The 19,571-nt window shown below is 31.4% G+C and overlaps 1 protein-coding gene across 2 annotated transcripts in view; it reads right to left on the bottom strand.

The window, feature by feature from the left end:
• The window catches only part of LOC145315690 (extracellular serine/threonine protein CG31145), an 85,920-nt gene extending 73,047 nt beyond the window's left edge, over positions 1-12,873 (bottom strand). For both annotated transcript variants that reach the window (XM_080155710.1, XM_080155711.1), the window contains exons 1-3: positions 12,335-12,873; positions 10,773-10,828; positions 10,100-10,187 (exon numbers count right to left, since the gene is read on the bottom strand). In XM_080155710.1, the coding sequence (XP_080011836.1) occupies positions 10,100-10,187; positions 10,773-10,828; positions 12,335-12,415 (225 nt within the window). In that variant the 5' untranslated portion in view covers positions 12,416-12,873. The remainder of the gene's footprint in view (positions 1-10,099; positions 10,188-10,772; positions 10,829-12,334) is intronic.
• Between the last annotated feature and the right edge of the window lie 6,698 nt (positions 12,874-19,571).

Here is a 19,571-nt window from a genome sequence, read left to right as displayed (position 1 = left end):
TAAAATACTAAAAATTAGGTTGATCAAACCTCTTGGGGCAAAGCCCCTAGAGGCTAGGGGCGAAGCCGCTAGTTCTTTATAAAGTTCCATTATAACGGAGAACGATCATAGAGGTCCAGTGAATTGCAAGGTTTTAATCTATAGAGAGACCTTCTATTACTTTTATAGAGGGATTAGTTAATAAATTCACTAATCTATAATACAAAGTAGAACGATGTCTGTCTGTCTGTTTGTCTGTCTGTTTGTAGCGAAGGATCTCGCTAACCGCTGAACCGATCGGGTTCTCCTTAACAGGGTAGATTCTCATGGGTCCCGGGAAAATTTAAAACTATTTTGGGGGAGGGTACCACCACCCTCTCAAGAGAAATGACAAAAAAATCTAAATTTTTTTAATATATATATATATGGGAGACTTCAACGTAACATAAAGAGGTATCGTACGTAAATAATTATCGTAGAGACTTTAACAAACAAAAACATTTAAAGTGCCACTAGAGGCATCTAGGGGCGTAGCCGCTAGTTACTTTTATATAGGTATTAGTTAATAAATTCATTAATAATAATATATCTTATGAAATTAATTTTTTTGATAATTATATTTTTTGATTTTGTATTATAATTAACACATTATTAACAATTAATTATTATTAATTTTTTTACAATCCATCAAATTTCTTTCATACGTTTCATTTTTAGTAAAGTTTTAGCTTTGCAAATGCGTATATAATAAGCGTCATGATAAACGCAACATACGCATAATATAGCTAACCGTTATACTGATATATTTCTCCTGGATCATGGAAAGAAAACGAAGTTGCCGGTTTCATCGCATTTTCACAGTAGCTTTTGAAGGGTTATTTTAGGTTAGGTTAGGTTAAGTAAATGTTATTGATTGCCCCGCAGGGTTAGAAAATATGCCCCGCAGGGCTAGAGCCCTCCGCAGGGGCTAGAAATAGGAGAAAGGCTACTGTGAAAAAACCACGAAACCGGCAACTTTTCCATGATCCTTTCTCCTTTACGATAAGGCTTCTTATAGCTTCCATATTATTGTTTTAGGCAAATCCCCTAGAACCTAGGGACACAGCTAATAGAAAGTTATTTTGGTTAGTTTAAGGCCTTCAGTATGAATAAAATCTACAAAACCGATCTTATTATAGCCAGTTATCTACAAATATTAAAATAAAAATCAGATTGATACTAGTTTAATAATTTCCCATTTTAATTTAACGCAGAAAGCTGTCTATAATAAGATGCGAAAAATAACTATTCTAAATAAGTAAAGTTCTCTTATATAAATTTTTTCTAATCATGTATTACAATGTACATATATGTACATACATATGCTTTGCGTAGCATTGAGGGAGGGGACATTGGCCTGTTTATTACACTAGTCCTCAAAGTTTTATAATAACGTTTTCTTATTCGTTGGCTCAACAACTTTGGGAACTTTGAATTTTAATTGGTTGGTTCCTTAAGTTGAATGTCCAAAAGTTTCAACCACTAATTGAAATCTACAGAAGGGGTATTTATGTGTATCATAATTTGGGATGTCATTGTATATTATACATGAATTTATCGGTCATTGTCCTATCCCTTTAGATCCCTGTTTGCGTTTATGTAAAAAAGTCATAAAGCATAAAATTATTCGGTTTAATTGTTGCTGGCGACAAAATCAGGGCCTCATGCATTTTTTTTTATTGTTGTTGTTTGTTTGTCTGTTTGTCTGCTAGTTTGTCTGTTTTTAAGTTTGTTAGTTTGAAAGTTTATCAGTTTAAAAAAACACATTTTTTCATTCGTTGGCTAAAACCTTTCGTTACTAATAGATCGTATTTGATTTGTCTCAAAATTTCAACTAATTATTTTAATTTACAGAAGGCGGATCGATATATATTATTACTTGGATGTTGCACTATATTTTCATACACTCTGATAAAGTGATGCTTGCAGCTGGCTATAAAAATGATACCATCCATCCACCCCCTTTACTCCATCCCTTCTCCTACCACTGCACTGGATGAAAAAATGAGATCCATATTAGCAGCTATATTGACGACAAATTTTCCCCTGTTGTCAATATATCCACGTATATCAAATATTCAATAGGGTAACTTTGTTTTACATCTCTATATTTGGCATAATTTTGACGCAATTCAGGACGACAAAACACTAATTATAAAATAGTTATTTCTCGCATCGTATTATAAACAGCATTCCGCGGATTTAGAATGTACAATTATAAGATTAAAACCAGTTTTTTTTAGCCCCGAGATGCCGAAGGCACGGGCTAAAAAAACTAATTTTAATCTTATGATTGTACATTTCTAAATTCATAGAAAACTGGATATAATACGATGCTAGACATAGTTTTTTTCGTATGGATGAGAACCGGTTCTAATCCACCGGTTTCGAATGAATACGAGAAATAAATTTACTATCTCAAAAAATCAGGGAGGGAGGGAACATTGGACTGTAAATTATAGTGGTTCCCAACGTTTTATAAACAAGTTTCATGATTCATTGGCTTAAACCTATATCAAATCTCGATTGGTTGGTACAAACTAATAGTGTACAAACTTTTTCACCAATAATCATGTTCTAAGACGATAAATTGTATTTTGTATTTTTTGGGGTTGTCCATCACATTTATCGCTCATTGTTTCATCACTTGAGATCCCTGTAAATATGAAAAAACAAGGATGACAACATCCATAAAAGCAAAGCGCTGAAACGGTAGGACAAACGGACATTAACACTTGTATAGTGTCAGAACTGAATAATCAGAATATAAAAGTAGAAGAGTCGAAGCAAAATTGTAAGTAAATTTGTTGAAAAACTGCTTGATACAGGATAATGTTTATGGATATACTTACAGTTTTAGGACTGGATTTTAGAGTTGCTTCGCTTATTACATTATACTTTGTTGTCCCAGGAATCAGTATACCAAAAATCAGATCAATCGGAAAATTAGATCACATACAAATTTGTTGTTAAAAAAGTAGAAAAATCAACATATTAAAATGTACGTACGGACATTCTGGTAATGATTATAGAGTTGAAACGCTTTCTAAATCGTACATAACTACTACAGGAATCACCATGCAAAGTTTGAAATCGATAGGACAATTCTAATATGCCTAAATTAACGTAAAACATCTATCTGTCTCGGACGGACGGACCGACCCTAATTATAGAAAAGCTTCGCTTTTAAAAACCTTGATTAATGCTAAACAGACACAAAATCAACAAACCATCAAAAGAATTAGATTATCAAAAATATTCACAAAATGTTTTTTGGCATTGAACATCATTTTTGAACAAAATAACAAGGACAAGTTCTGCATAAGAAGCTTAGCAATTACGAGCTGAAAAAAATATACATAAATTGTAAACTTAAAAATAACTATTACACAGGATTACCCCTTCTGTAGATTTAAATTATTGGTTGGGATGTTTGGACACTACTTGTTTAGAACTAACCAACTGTAGTTCAATAAAAGTATCCAGAGTTTTAAGATAAAGTAGTAAAAAAATTTACAGTCCAAAGTCTCATCAAATATATATATACCTTAAGTAAATTTAAATTGTAAATGGAGTAACTACTGTAAGCGTATATAGCATTTTGTGTATTTGTCTGTACCAGTCTACACAGATATTCTTACGGGACAAAAGGTTTTTGTAATTCTTAAGGAGCAATGTACTTTATAAAATGAAAGATTAAGTTACTTTTGCACGGGCAAATCTTTATTTTATAGTAGCTGCGCATAAAAAAATTGCGGAAATGATTTATGACAAACATTTCTATACATAGTCATCATAAAGGATGATTTTTAGTAGGGAAGCTACTCTATAATTGTACATATGTCTGTATGTAATTATAAGGAACTATATTTCTATACATAGTCATCATAAAAGATGATTTTTAGTAGGGAAGCTACTCTATAATTGTCCGTATGACTGTATGTAATTATAAGGAACTATATTTCTATACATAGTCATCATAAAAGATGAATTTTAGTAGGGAAGCTACTCTATAATTGTCCATATGTCTGTATGTAATTAAGGGACTATACTTCAAAATATTATATCCTACAGTTGGTAAACTATCTACGGAACTAATAGTCCTTGTTTATTATGTGAATGTTTGAGTTTATATGTTTGTGTTTGCCAGGGAGGGAGGGGGATATTTTAATTTTTTTTTTTGCATAAATTCATGTTAAATATCTTTGATCATATTTGCTGTTATCTAATGCATCATACCTATATTTTTTTTAGACAAAATGAATTGAAAATGATTGCTAAAATCAAAATATATCTTCATGTCTTAGAATAGTGTATTTTTTTTAAATAGGTTGAAAGACATAATTACTTTTTTGAGTATCCACAGTTTTATAACCACGTTTTTTTATTTTTTTGCTCTTAAACTTTGAGTACTTTTGTGGAATTTTCATTGATTGATTTTAGTAGTATCCAAATTTTGTATTTAGTAGTTTTAATCTACAAAAAGGGGTAAATTTGTTGATCATTTATGAATATGGATATATATTCATCGTCTATAGTCTTATCCATTAAGATCCCTGGTGTTTGTGTGTGTATGTGTATGAGAGTGTGTGATTGTGTGCGTGCACGTTTGCAGACATGTATGCCAAAACTTTAAACGGATTGTATTTTTTGTTGTGCGCTTGGCAGAACAAAATAATTATTTTTAAATCGTGGAAGTATTTATATTTCTATGATTAATGATGAATATGAATGGATATAGAATAAGTGGATTTATTGCCAGGGGAAAATTTGTCGTAAATTTAGGTTGCCACAATGGTCATCATTTATTGGTCAGTTTGTTTATTCAGTAGTAGGTGGGGGGGGGGGGTGTTTTTTCAGCAGGCTGTGAGTAACACTTTATTAGAGTACATGAAATTAATAATATATCGATTTGAATAAGTCTTGTTTGGAGTAAAGCCTCTCTATAACCATTATATTCTAAAATAATTAGTTTTATGTTAAGAACACTTGATTTGGTGGGGGGTTGATTGAGACCTTTCCCCCTTTTTTATTTTAGTTAAAATAAAAAAAATAGGGGGGTGAAATTTTTTTTTGGGTGTTGGTTGTAACCTTCCTCAAAATAGCTATAAAACTTCGCAGAACCTAATATTTAGAAGCTTCACTGTACAGGAGAACCACATCGGTTCAGCGGTTAGCGAGATCCTTAGGTACAGATAGACAGAGAGACAGACACAGATCCTGTTACTTTTATATAAGGATTATTACAATTTAATCTACAGAAGGGTTAGTTTTGTTTATTATATTATTATTTATGTCTTATCCCTTAAGATCTCCTATCATAATGAATTAAGCAAATTATCAGGAATAGGTATAACCAATTAGCAAAATAAATATAAAATAATTTTAATAATAATTTTACGATGTGTTGCCCCCCAACGACAGCTGAAAAACATGTATAGGTTTTGTGATTTTTTCCCGAATTAATTTCGTTATTGGTAGAAGCTGATTTTATGAATATCCTTTTTTTAGGGATATAGGGTTAGGTAACTAGAGAATAAATTAATGTTTTCCCTCTGAGTGGTTTTGGTGCTTTTATAATTGAGGGAGTAATGAATAATGGGGAAAATTTGTCTTTAATATAGCTTGCTAACATAGACCTAGTTTATTGGTCAGTTCGTTCATCCATAAGGAGATGAGAGAATGAGATAAAAGGGGTTGGAAGGTAGGAATCATTATTCTAGCCCGCTGCAAGTTACACTTTATTAAAGGAAATGAAAATTTGCTATAAGATCCAAATAATAATAATAGTTATTTCTCGCATCGTATTATAAACGGCTTTCCGCGGATATAGAATGTACAATTATTGTATGATTGTGCATTTTTATATTCTTAGAAAGCTGGATATAATACGATGCTAGACATAGTTTTTTCGTATGGATGAGAACCGGTTCCTATCCACCGGATTCGTATCCTATTTAATTTTAGATCCATATGATGTAAACAAAACTTTTTTCATTTTCATGTATTTTTTCTCTTCCGGTGTCTGTACTTGTCAGGGAAGAAAAGAACAATGGACGTTATTGTTGATTTAAGACCTTTCTTTTCCACAAAAACTGGCTAGCTAATAAAAACATAGTTTGAAGGAAAGATTATTTTACCGACCGTTGCCCAATGCCTCACCATGGAGGTAGTGGGCATTGGGCTGTTTATTACGCTAGTCCTTAAAGATTTAAAATAACGTTTGTTATTCGTTGGCTCAACAACTTTAGAGGCTTTTATTACATTTTGAGTGTTCATCTCAAACGTTTGAACCATTGCATTGATTCAATCTACAAAAGGGGTAATTTTGTGTATCTTCATTATGAATGTACATCAATTTATCGTCCATTGTCCTATCCCTTTAGATCCCTGAGTGCTTACCTAATTTAAATTATACAAAATGAAACAAAAAGTGTTTATTTATTACAACTTATTTTAGAAAATAGCAATTTATTTAAAAGGAAGAGAAGGGATGTTAGACTGTAAATCATACTGGTAACTTAAGTTTTAGTAAACACGTTCTCATATTCGTTTGCTTAAAACTTTTAAAACTTTAATGTGTAATACAAACTAACATGATCCAAAATTTTCCACAAAAATTAATCTACAGAAGATGTAATATTCTTTATCAAAAATCATCTGAAGTGTAGTAAAGTGAAACAATTGAACAATAAATGACAGGGAAAATTTCGCTGTCAAAATATCCACGTATATTTTACATCCATTCTTACTTTTTATATTGACTGTTTTAAAAGAAAATCGTATAAAATATACGTCATAAAATTTTCTTCATTATACTTCTATTCTCTACGGATATTAGAGAAAAGTTTTATTTAGAATCTTAAGTAAAATTGGATTTATTATTACCTGGATCTTACTCCAGATTATCATGTACTCCAACAAAGTAATGCTAGCAGCTGGCTAAAATAACGATAACCCCAATCAACCCCTCTTTACCCCATACCTGGAGAATTTATTTTAAGTCTTCTTTCATAATATCTTTGAAGTTAATCAATTGTCATCAATTCTTAAAGTTTATTTAAGTTACTAACAAGGATGACAACATCTATAAAAGCGAAGCACAGAAACGGTAGGACAAACGGACATTAACACTTGTATAGTGTCTGAACTGAATAATCAGAATATAAAAGTATAAGAGTCGAAGCAAAATTGTAAGTAAATTTGCTGAAAAACTGCTTGATACAGGATAATGTTTTATGGACATACTTACATTTTTAGGTCTAGATTATAGTGTTGCTTCGCTTATAATATTGTTCTTTGTTGTCCAAGGAATCAATATACCAAAAATCAGATCAAACGGATAGTTAGATCACATAAAAATTTGTTGTTAAAAAAGTATAAAAATCAACATGTTTAAAATGAACGTACGGACATTCTGGTAATGAGTATAGAGTTGCTACGCTTTCTAAATCGTACCTTACTACTACAGGAATCATCATGCAAAGTTTGAAATCGATAGAACAATTCTAACATGCCTAAATTAACGAATAAAAGCTATCTATCTCGGACGGACGTACGGACCTACACTAATTATAGAAAAGCTTCGCTTTTAAAAATGGATGTGGGTTTTCCTCAAAGTGCCTAGTCAAGCATAGAACTCCACCTCCCTTATTGTAAAACATGAGAGGTGTAGATTTTATGAGTTCATTTATTTATTTAGGTCAGGTTAGGTTCGGTTATATTGAGTAGAAGGTAGCCCCACAGGGTTAGGGCACCGCCCAAGGTATAGGCTTCGCAAGTGTTAGACACAGGAAGAAAGAAAGTTCAACCCCCCAACCCAAATCTTATTTGCCATTTATTGAAAAATGAGGGGGGGGGGGTTGGATTCTTCGCTCGTAAGGCACTTTAAGAGAAAGCAACAAATGAATCATTCGTTTTTTAAAGATAATTGTTTGTTTTTAAGAAAGAAGATTTGATATGAAAATATTTTTGCTTTGAATGTCACTTTCAGATTATATCATTCACCGTTTTTATTAGCGAAGCTATTCAATAATTGGTCCTAGGACAAACGCAGGAGTCCCAAACGTCGGAGTGGACAAACGCAGGAGTGGACACTTAACCTACCCTTACCTATTTTAGACCATCTTATTGTTTTTTTTAAATGCCTAACCCCTGGGGGGTCTTATTTGTACCATTATATCTTAACCTAACCTAATCTGTATGGAAATACTTAATTAAATTAATGTTTAACACTCCTGCGTTTGTCCTCTCCTGCGTTTGTCCTGAAACCCTATAATTAACTTTCTCTGTACGCCCGCCAGTCCGTCAGTGAGTCCGTAACACTATGGAGAAAACGTGATTTTCTCGGCTCCTATCCAAGATAGGCAGCTGAATTTTTTAGTGAAGATTCCTATGACATATGCGCATCTTATCTACACATTTTTGTCTGTCTGTCTGACTATTGGGCATGTAAACATTATTCTTTTAAGTTTACTTTGTTATAACAATTTAACAGATATCTGCTCTAAACGATTTTCTTGTGATTCGCTACTTAAGGATGTAATCCTCTTGTTTTTTTTTATACAAAGAAGTTGTATCAACTTTTTTGCTTTTTATTTAAGATAGCTAGCCGGTTCTTTCAGTAAGTAGTAGATGTAAAATTTTTCATAGAATTCAGATATGCAATCGGTTTCTTTGTAGACCTCTTATTTTTTAAGTAATTTAAGTTTTTAAAAAAAATAATTAAGTCGGTTTTAAGGTACTAAAACGCAACAAAATAAAAGAAGAAAATAGCCAGTATGAACAAAAATAGTAAGATCTTTAATTTGACACCTTACTTTTAAAATTCTGTTGAGTAATTGTTGAAAAAATCTATTTTTTTAACCTCGGTTTAATCAAAACATTAAACCTAAATATTTTCTCATACAGACATAAAAAATATGGGTTCATATATACCATTAGAATGAGAAAAATAATATGAATCCATTCTAAGCGAAATTGAAAAAGTTTTAAAAAATTGTAATAAAAAATAGAAAAAATAAAAAGTTTATTTTAAGAATTGTAACTACTAAACTAGCCAATCGCAAAAATTGACGAATCGGGAAGCTTAATCTATAAAGTTAACCTATAGAATTGCCAGAAAAAAAGGAGAACGTTCATACAATATATACAATAGATACTACAATAAATATAGTGATATTAAAGAACATGTAAAGAATGAAAAATTATGAACAAATATGCATCAGTCTGTTTATAAACTTCAAAACAATGCAGTTAAAAATACATTATTGTTTCTTGTGTTAAAAAAATATCTGCTACATTGCATTGTCTTTTGTTTAGGTTTGGTTCAGGTTTGGTTCAAGCTAACCCTTTAAAGCCGAAAATTATGATTCTTAAAATAAACTTATTTTTTTATAATAGTTTTATAAAACTTTTTCAATTTTGCTTAGAATAGATTCGTAATATTTTTCTGATTCTAAAGGTATATATGAACCCATGTTTTTTATGTCTGTTTGAGAAAATATTTAGGTCTAAACTTTTTATTAAACCGAGGTTAAAAAAATAGATTTTTTCAATAATTACTCAACAGAATTTTAAAAGTAAGGTGTCAAATTAAAGATCTTACTATTTTTGTTCATACTGGCCATTTTCTTCTTTTATTTTGTTGCGTTTTAGTACCTTAAAACCGACTTAATTATTTTTTTTAAAAACTCAAATTACTTTAAAAATAAGAGGTCTACAAAAAAACCGATTGCATATCTGAATTCTATGAAAAATTTTTCATCTACTACTTACTGAAAGAACCGGCTAGCTATCTTAAATAAAAAGCAAAAAAGTTGATACAACTTCTTTAAAATCTTTTAATTGTTTGTTCGTACTTTTTATTCATTTTAAAGCTATATTAGTTTAGATGACTTCTTTACCCTTTTTTTTGATAGCCACAAGCCCGGCCTAACAAAAATGGTATTAATTTCATATTTATGGAAAATTTTCTGTAATGCGATGCTCTACATGATATTTCAGTGTTGCTGAGAACCACTTCTAGTCCTGCGGATATTAATCGGTCTTGAAGCCTTACTGGAATTGTTTATTATCTAACCTGTGAACTTTGAATATTATTAGAAGATTGTTCGTCTGCTTGCTCGATACTCGCGTTCAATTTGTTTAATGTTCGTCGCTGATAACTTCTAAAAATAATCGGGTTTCTTTCGTGGCAACGCCTCTTAAGGGGCGTTTCGTCGTATTTTTAACAGTAGCATTTTATAGTTTATTTAGGTTTGGTAAGGTTAAGTGATTTCCCCACAGGGTTAAAGCCCCTCGCAGAGGCTAGAAAAAGGAATATAGCTACTGTGAAAATACGAAGATACGCCCCTTAAGAGGCATTGCCACGAAAGGGACTATATCTAAAATATCAATGGATTTACTATTATTTGGATGTTACACCAGATTCTCTAAAAAGATAATCTCGCAGCGGGCTAAAGTAATGCTACCCCCGTCCTCTCTCATCCTACTGGATGAACGAACTGACCAATAAATGAGTTCCATGTTAGAACATAAATTAACGACAATTTTTCCCCTGTCATAATATCCAAGAATATTTTATATCAATTTTTGTACAATCAGCCGTTCTTAGCTGCAACAACCCTGGAGCGCAGATTGTAATCTACAGAAGTGGTAATTTTGTGTATCATCATTGGCCATTGTCTATTCCCTTTAGATCACTGCATTAGACTGCTTGTTACTTAAACCAATAACTTGTTGATTTAATATACCTGTCTTTTACATTGTAAGCTTGTCCAAGAACCTGGGTTCCACTCTTGTAATCATCCTAAAAACAAGAGAATTAATGCGTGTGCCCAGGATTTTGGGTACTGTGCGAAGCATGCCGAAAAATATTTTACTCTAAAGATGATTGTAGACATCACCATCTCAAGAATTGATTTTGATTGTCTTATGATAGGGGGATGTATATAGAAAAGACCGTAGGGTGAGTTATAGCCCCAACTCGCATATTCGGTGACGCTGGGGGGTGTAGCCACCACCCCAAACACGCGCCTTTACATAATGAATATAGAATTTATATTTATTTTTTTTCATTTGTAACCGTGTTTAAATATATCAGATCAATCAGATTACTATTTAAGTAAATAAAAAGTTTATTGTTTTGTTTTGTTTCACAAATAACAAGTGTGAAACTAGGTAAAACATCCATACATATAAGTAGAAAAAAACAAGGATGACAACATCCATAAAAGCGAAGCACTGAAACGGTAGGACAAACGGACATTAACATTTGTCTAGTGTCTGAACTGAATAATCAGAATATAAAAGTATCGAAAGAGTCGAATCAAAATTGTAAGTAAATTTGTTGAAAAACTGCTTGATACAGGATAATGTTTTGGACATACTTACATTTTTAGGACTTGATTATAGAGTTGCTTTGCTTATACTATTGTTCTTTGTTGTCCCAGGAATCAATATACCAAAAATCAGATCAAACGGATAATTAGATCACATTAAAAATTTGTTGTTAAAAAAGTAGAAAAATCAACATGTTTAAAATGGACATACGGACATTCTGGTAATGATTATAGAGTTGCTACGCTTTCTAAATCGTACCTAACTACTACAGGAATCATCATGCAAAGTTTGGAATCGATAGGACAATTCTAACATGCCTAAATTAACGAATAAAAGCTATCTATCTCGGACGGACGTACGGACCGACCCTAATTATAGAAAAGCTTCGCTTTTAATTACATATATCATTAAAATATTAAGCAAAACCAAATGGACGGGAAAAAATAGTGGCAGTTTAAATGCTCAATATTCCTACTGCCGCTATGTCAAGCACAAATGGTTATAACATAGGGAATGGCTTTGTTCTCTATAATATATTCAGGTTATCCTTGTTTGATTAACAAGTGGCTGCAACCCTAGCATCTAGTGGCTTCGTATTCGAAGGAAAAGGGCAAAATAACAGAAAATTGATATAAAACTAATCAAAGACTTCAATTTTAAAAGCTAAAAAAGCCTAAAACAATCCCGGGATCAATGTGAAGGTTCCTTAAATGGAGAACTCAATCGGTCCAGTTGTTATTTATATCTTAAGTTTTCGACTAAAAAAACCTTACTACTTTAACATTAAAGTAATATTTTTCACAAAAATTGTCCCTTTCTTTTTCAAAAAGCAAAAGAAAGCGTTAAACAGCTGAATTTAGAAAGCAAAGTTTAATGAAATTATTCTCGTCTGCAGAATTTTAGGTCCTTGCGATTGGGAAGCCTTTGTTAATCTGTTTATACATCTATACTATAAATCTATTATGAGGTTTACCTGAGATTCTAGCATCAAGACAACAAATATGGCGAGGGTGAAGCCCAGGATCAACATCAGAGCTCTCTCCAGGAACTTCATCCTGACGGTCGTTGGCTGAGGGTTCGAGGCCCGGTCAACTTTGTCTATTCAAAGGTTATACCAAGTATATTAAACCTTTTAGGTGCATTTTTCACATTAATTTTTGCTGTTTTTTCAAATTTCACTTTTTTAATAAAAAAAAAGATTTAAATGCAATATTTTTTCATTGTTTCTCTAACAACATCTTTTATTTGAATATAATCTTTTTTTATTATTTTTATCACAAGTGTCTTTTTTTATATTTTAACTTTTAATTAAAATATTTTTTAACAATGAAATAAAATGTAATTTTTTTAAAGAGTTACATAAATGTTTTTTCACTTAAATTTGTATTTTTAAATATTTAATTGTTTTTATTTAAAATGCTTGAAAAGTTTGATAAATTAATAAATTATTTAATTTGCTCTTAAGCAGGCAGGGCAAGAGATATTTTTTTTTAATTCAGCTCATTTTTATCTGAAACAAAAAGAACATTTTAATAATAAAAATAAAAAATAAAATAAGATATCTAGATTTAGAGCTAGCTGCTAACATGGACATCATTTATTGGTCAATTCGTTTATCCAGTAAGAGGGGAGGGGGAAGGGTAAAGGGGATGGAATGGAGGAATCATTATTTTAGCCAGCTGTGAGTTTCACTTTATTAGAGAACACGAAAATCTGGTGTAACATCTAAGTAATAATATATCGTAAAAATTTTACGTACATTCTCTGACACCTGGGTGTCTGTCATCCCAAATTGTGTTGCAGTTCAGGGAGGAAGGGGACATTGGACTGTTTATTACACTAGTACCCCAAAGTTTTATAATAACATACTTTCTTAATTGTTAGCTTAACAACTTTGGAGACTTTCAGTGAATTTTTGGTTGGTGCATAGAGTTGAGTGTCTGTCCAAACATTTCAACCACTAATCGATATCTATAGAAGGTGTCATTTGTGTATCATCATTGGGAATGTACATGTCATTGTCTTATCCTTTTATATCCCTGGTTGCAATGTAGATCCATAATTCATCTACATCCACTGCCAAATAGGAAAACAGTAGGAGAGCCAAATTTGTATTTTACCAAAAATAAACAAAAAAAGGCAAAAATATATTTTTGGCTCTACTCATATTTACGATATTTTTTTTGGAAATTTTACAGTTAGCTTGTTGTTATATTTTATTTTGTTACTCTTCTGATATAATTTAACAGCGGCTATGCACCTAGAGGCCTAAAGTCTAAACCCTCTCCCACACCATATCAGGATTTTGCAACTGTTGAGTGGTTTTGCTTTTTCAAATTTATAAAAGAATTGACTCAATGTGCTTTGAAAAGATTTGAACATAAAAAAGTTTCACCTTTATTTTACATGAATGTCTTTGTTTTTTGAATCATTAAATTTCAATTCATGATTCAATTATTTTCATTTTGTTGTATAATTTAAAAAAAATATATATTAGATTTGTTCTTATGCAATCCTAAAACCATGGGTAAAAAGAGGAGAAGAATTATTACGTCTAATGCAAAACTGCAAAATTGCAAAAACAATTGAAACAATAAGTTAAATTAAATTCACAAACTTGGTCCCATATTTGCAGTGACCTAACCCTGTGGGGGTGCCCGCACATTACCAATTAGAATCTATAAGTAAACTACCCCGACCCCTATCTTTAATATCAAAATAAGGGGGGGGGAGGTGATCTGTGCTGGACTATGTGCTTTGAGGGAAACTGCCCAAAACAAATGGACAGACAAAGATACAGTTATGAAGAAGATTCGCTGCTTGGAAAACTTGAATTAAATTACAAGTAATAACTTTTAGCAAACCTGAATTATTCAAATAGTACTTTTTAAGTTGAAAAGTACAATGATAGATTTGACAATGGAATTAACTTAATCTTAACTAAAAGTTGAATAGAAATAAATAATTTATTATATCTTTTTGTTTTTGAACATAAAATTAAGAACATAGGGAAATAATTCTCCAGATTTGAACTTACTTAATTTTCAGAAGTAAGAAAATTATATCCTTGTGAAACTAAAATGATAGCAGGGAAGATTATTTTTTATCTTTGAATTACCAATCCCTGTTACCTTGTTTAAAAGGCCATATTCTATTTGAAACAATGGATATAAAATATACGTGGATATATTGACATTGAGAAATTTGTCGTTAATTTAGATTGCTAATATTGTCTTTATTTATTGATTAGTTTGTTCATCCAGTAGAAGGGGAGGGGATGAGGTGGATGGGGGATATAGCTAGCTCTGCGAGCATCGCTTTATCAGAGCACGTAAAAATCTGGTGCAACATCCAAGTTATAATACATCCATTATTTAAAACACACCTTACTTAAAAACATATCGGAAGCTGACAAAAATAACATATTTAACCATAAATATATTTACAAGGTTGAAAACATCAATATGAAGCGCAGAAAGTAAAGGGGAGACATTGGACTGAAACTACATTGGTATCGAAAGTTTCAAAACCACGATACCTTATTTGTTGGCTCAAAAACTGTAGGCACATTTATTAAATTTCCTAACTAATTTTGAAACTAATAATTTTAATCTACAGAGATCATTTTGTTTATTATCATTGGGAATTAAGGGGTTATTATAGTCGATTGTCTTATCCCTTAAGATTGATGCGAATGAGTTACTGAGAAGCTAGATACCCAAAAAATCTACAAATAATGTGTATGTTGACTCGCTCAGAAGAATCGATATATTATTTCTTAGATGTTATACCAGATTTTTATTTAGTGTAATAAAGTCAGGCTAGTAGCTGGCTAAATTACCCCTTTCCCACCTCTTTACCCCATCCCTTCCACTCCTACTGGTTGAACGAATTGAACAATAAGTGATGTCCATGTTAGCAACCTAAATTGACGACAATTTTTCCACGTATATTCTATATTCATTACCATATCAAACGAAAAACTTTAAAGAGTTTTGACACCGTAGATAAATGAACAGTTTAATCTATAAGGTTTTATAAAAAGATATTAGCGGCTTATCTCAAAGGACAGACAGACAGACAGACATCCCGTATCCTCTTATATTAACTTGAGAAGACCCCTGGAGAGCAAAACTAAATAAATAGCCATGCATGACGGTGTTCATGCAATAAAGCAACAGGAATAGGGTTAATGGGCAGTGATCGAAAGGGATAAGACAATGGCCGATTAATTAATGTACATTAACAAAGAAGATACACAAAATTACCCCTTTTGTAGGTTACATTAGTGGTTGAAACGTTCAGTTCAGTTCAGGCGCGTCTCTCTTTTGGACTGTGGAGTCCAGAGAATACGGCCAACTATTTACCCAATCAATATTCATTAAAAGTCCCCAAAGTTGTAAAGTCAACGAATAAGAAAAGGTTATTAAAAACTTTGGGAACTAGTGTAATAAACAGCCCATTGTCCCCTAATAATGGTGTTGATGTGTATATCAATTTCTTGGAAATAGCTACACATTACAGTGACACTTTACATGTAGTCTACATGTTGAAGGCTATTTAGATATGTTAACTCAATGTCAGAGGTTCGAATCCAACATGTACAAGGCCGACTTGTTTGATTATATTTTTGCTGAATTGTTAGCACGTCCCAAAAAAATTATTCAAGAATGAGAAGAGGCTTGGGCCCTTCAAATCAGTTTTTAAAATTTTTTTTTGTAAAATTATATTTTTTACAATTCTAATTCTATGTAAACTTATGAAATAAACATAGCGATTTTAGTTTTTAGTCCTATAGCATTAACTAAACAACTATTTCTTTGATTTCAAGATTTTTTCAAGAAGTGCTAGTTTTGCAGATTGATTAATTAAGTTCACATAGAGAGCAAGGATAACTAAAATAAGCATTGCTTTTTAAAAGGCAAAGCTTCTTTTGATTGCCCAACCTTTTCTATAAGTCCTGGTTTTAAGCTGAGCCTGTTTTTGGCCTAAAGCATTCTCCATCTGCTACGAATCATATAAATAGCAGTGGTCAATAAAATTTTGATTTTTTAAAAGTTTCTAGCTCCAAACTCAATATAAAGGGGAAAAAAAGAGAAAAAAAACTTATGTTTCAAAACTGTATTTTAAAAGTACCACTCCTTACTTTGCACCCCTGTTCCTTGTCAGGGAAGCAGGGATAGGTCATTTGAAAATATATTGTCCATATATTGTCCATTGTCTTATTCCTAGTATGCAAATATGCAAAATTTAAAAATGCGTTTGTGTGATGAATGGGGGAGGGGTTGTCATGGTACAATCAATATTATATGGGAAACTGCTCTTAAACGAAAATTTTAAACTATTGCAAATAAATATTAAAAAGAAAAACTATTCATTTTGATTTAAATATTTTTTCTTGAGAAAATTTGATCACGAATTTGTGACATCATTTTTACATTAGAGTTAAACAATAGAGGGGGAAGGGGTTAAATAACTGTATGTTCCCACCCCGTAGACCCTGGGCCCACTTTCAATTGTGTCTTTGAATATCAGCCAATAGCGTCAGGAATATTAACACAGCCACTTCTCTACAAAAGAGCAGAAAGCAATTTGCTAGCAGGAGAATAATGCCCCCAACACTGGATCCAGGTATTTGTCTGGGTTATTCATCTATGCTCTATACATTTATTTTTGTGACATCATTTATACAAAATTTTGTAGGTGGATGTTTCTTTGAGAAATGGGACAAATATTCTAAAAATCAAACAAGTTTTGCTATTTTTTTATCAATATAGAAATCTAAAAGTTACAAGAATGGATTTATAATTTCTTGGATGTTACACCAGATTATCATGTACTCTAATAAAGTGAAACTTGTAGTAGCTGGCTAAAATAACAATATACCCCCATCCACCCCCTTTACTTCAACCCCTCATCTTCTACTGGATGAACGAATTGACCAATAATTGAGTACATTCTTTTTCCATTCCCCCGAAATCATAAACCAATAAATTGAAAGTCTTCGACATGATGCTTATAAGGGTTGTTTTGGAGACTGCTATTCCGTATCTTAATTTTTGGCAATCTTTTATTAAATAAACAAGAATGTTTTAATACTGAAAAGCTACAATAAATAAAATTTCATTTAGAAATGTATTTGAAAATTAAATTTTTACCAATGAGATATAAAACTTTGGGAACAGTATGATTTATAGTCCCAATGTCTTTTACCTCCCGGAAAAGACATTTTTCATAATAATATCGATATAAATATTCCTATTTTTAACTCTTCACATCTGAGTATAAATAAATACACTTTTATCACAATTTAAAATTTTTGAAATGGATTAAAGAGCATCTTTACTGTCATTAAAGGATTATCCTATTTTTCATGCTGATTATTATGTTAAGTAATTTATTTTTCTCATTCGAATCCGGTGGATAGGAACCGGTTCTCATCCATACGAAAAAACTATGTCTAGCATCGTATTATATCCAGTTTTCTACGAATATAGAAATGTACAATCATAAGATTAAAACCAGTTTTTTTAGCCGGTGCCTTCGGCACCACGGGGCTAAAAAAACTAGTTTTAATCTTATAATTGTACATTCTATATCCGCGGAAAGCCGTTTATAATACGATACGAGAAATAACTATTATGGATACAACATTACTATCATCTGTATGACAGTAATGGATATATTATTACTTGGATCTTACACCAGATTTTCATGTTCTCTAATAAAGTGAAACTTACAGTGGGCTAAAATAACGATTCCCTCCTTCCACCCCCTTTATCCCAGTTCCATGTTAGCAAGCTAAATTGACAACAATTTTTCCCCTGTCATAATATCCAGGTATATTTTACATCCATTGTGACAGCAAAATACTAAAATAAGATCATTTTTTGATGTGTAGCATTTCTATAATTGTAAATATCCCTCCGTTGAAAGAAACATTCACTATTCTGAAAATAATGTTATACAAAAGATTATGATAAACAAAATTACCGCTTTTGTTGATTGAAATAAATGGTGGAAAAGATTAGACACTGTTAATTTGTATCAATAATTGAAAAAAGTCCCCAGAATGAGAGAGCGTGTTTAAAAACTTTGGGGACCAGTATAATTTACAGCCTAATAATGTGTAATACATATTTTCCCCTTTGTTTTTGTAAAATTAAAGGCTTCAAATATATTTTATACAGGGATCTAAAGGGATAAGACAATGACCGATAAATGTAAATTCCTAATGATGATAATCAAAATTAACCCCTCTTTAAATTACAATTAAAAGTTGAAACACAAGTACACCCAACTAAATGAACCAACCAATCAAAATTCAATTCAAGTCTCCAAAGTTGTGTAACGAATAAGAAAACGTTACTATAAAACTTTGAGGAATAATCATTTTTGGCTTTATACTACATTCTTCTTAGAATGATCTTCTATAATAAATCTTCTTATATTCATATAAATTATTACATTTATATATTTTCCTTCTAATCAAATAATGAATAAAAATACTTATCATTCCATCACTAACTATCAAAACTAATATTAGGATAGGAAAGTATCGTTATAGCCAAAAGGAGCGAAGTTTCTCATTTTAAGACATTTACTTCCAGTATGGCTTGATTAGAATCGGTTCTCAGCCATACTGAAAAATCTTGTATAGCATTGTATTACACACAATTTTCCACGAATATTAAAATAAAAATCATAAAATTAATACAAGTTTTATTAGCAAGAGCCAATCTAAGATAAAAAAATTCTAAAAAATTATAATCATATCATAGTCTGATCTTGTACAGTACATATTTTGTACATTTGGACTTCACCCTGAGTTGTACAAATAACTCAAAAAGGATAGTTGATAATCAAACAAAAATATGTTATTTATCGCATCATATTATTGATAGCTTTCCGCGGATATCAAAATGAAAAATTAAAAGAACAAGTTGTCTTATCCCAGAAGGGACGGAAGCCCGGGCTAATAAAACGGGTATTATTAATCAATGATTTTTATTTTCATATTCGTAAATTGTCTGTAATACGATGCTACAAATTATTTTTTAGTATGGCCGAAACCTAGTTCTAATCAAGCGGTTATTAATCTGTTTCGAAGTCGTACTGGAAAAGAGATTCTTTAAATCAAATATTTATTTGCCTTTAGAAGCAAGATTTAAGGATTTTTAAACACAATCTCGGTCTACTGTATGACTGTC

Source organism: Acartia tonsa, chromosome 4, assembly GCF_053477335.1.
Source record: "Acartia tonsa isolate MP-2025a chromosome 4, ASM5347733v1, whole genome shotgun sequence".
NCBI lineage: Eukaryota > Metazoa > Arthropoda > Copepoda > Calanoida > Acartiidae > Acartia > Acartia tonsa.
This window is presented reverse-complemented; position numbering and strand designations above follow the sequence as displayed.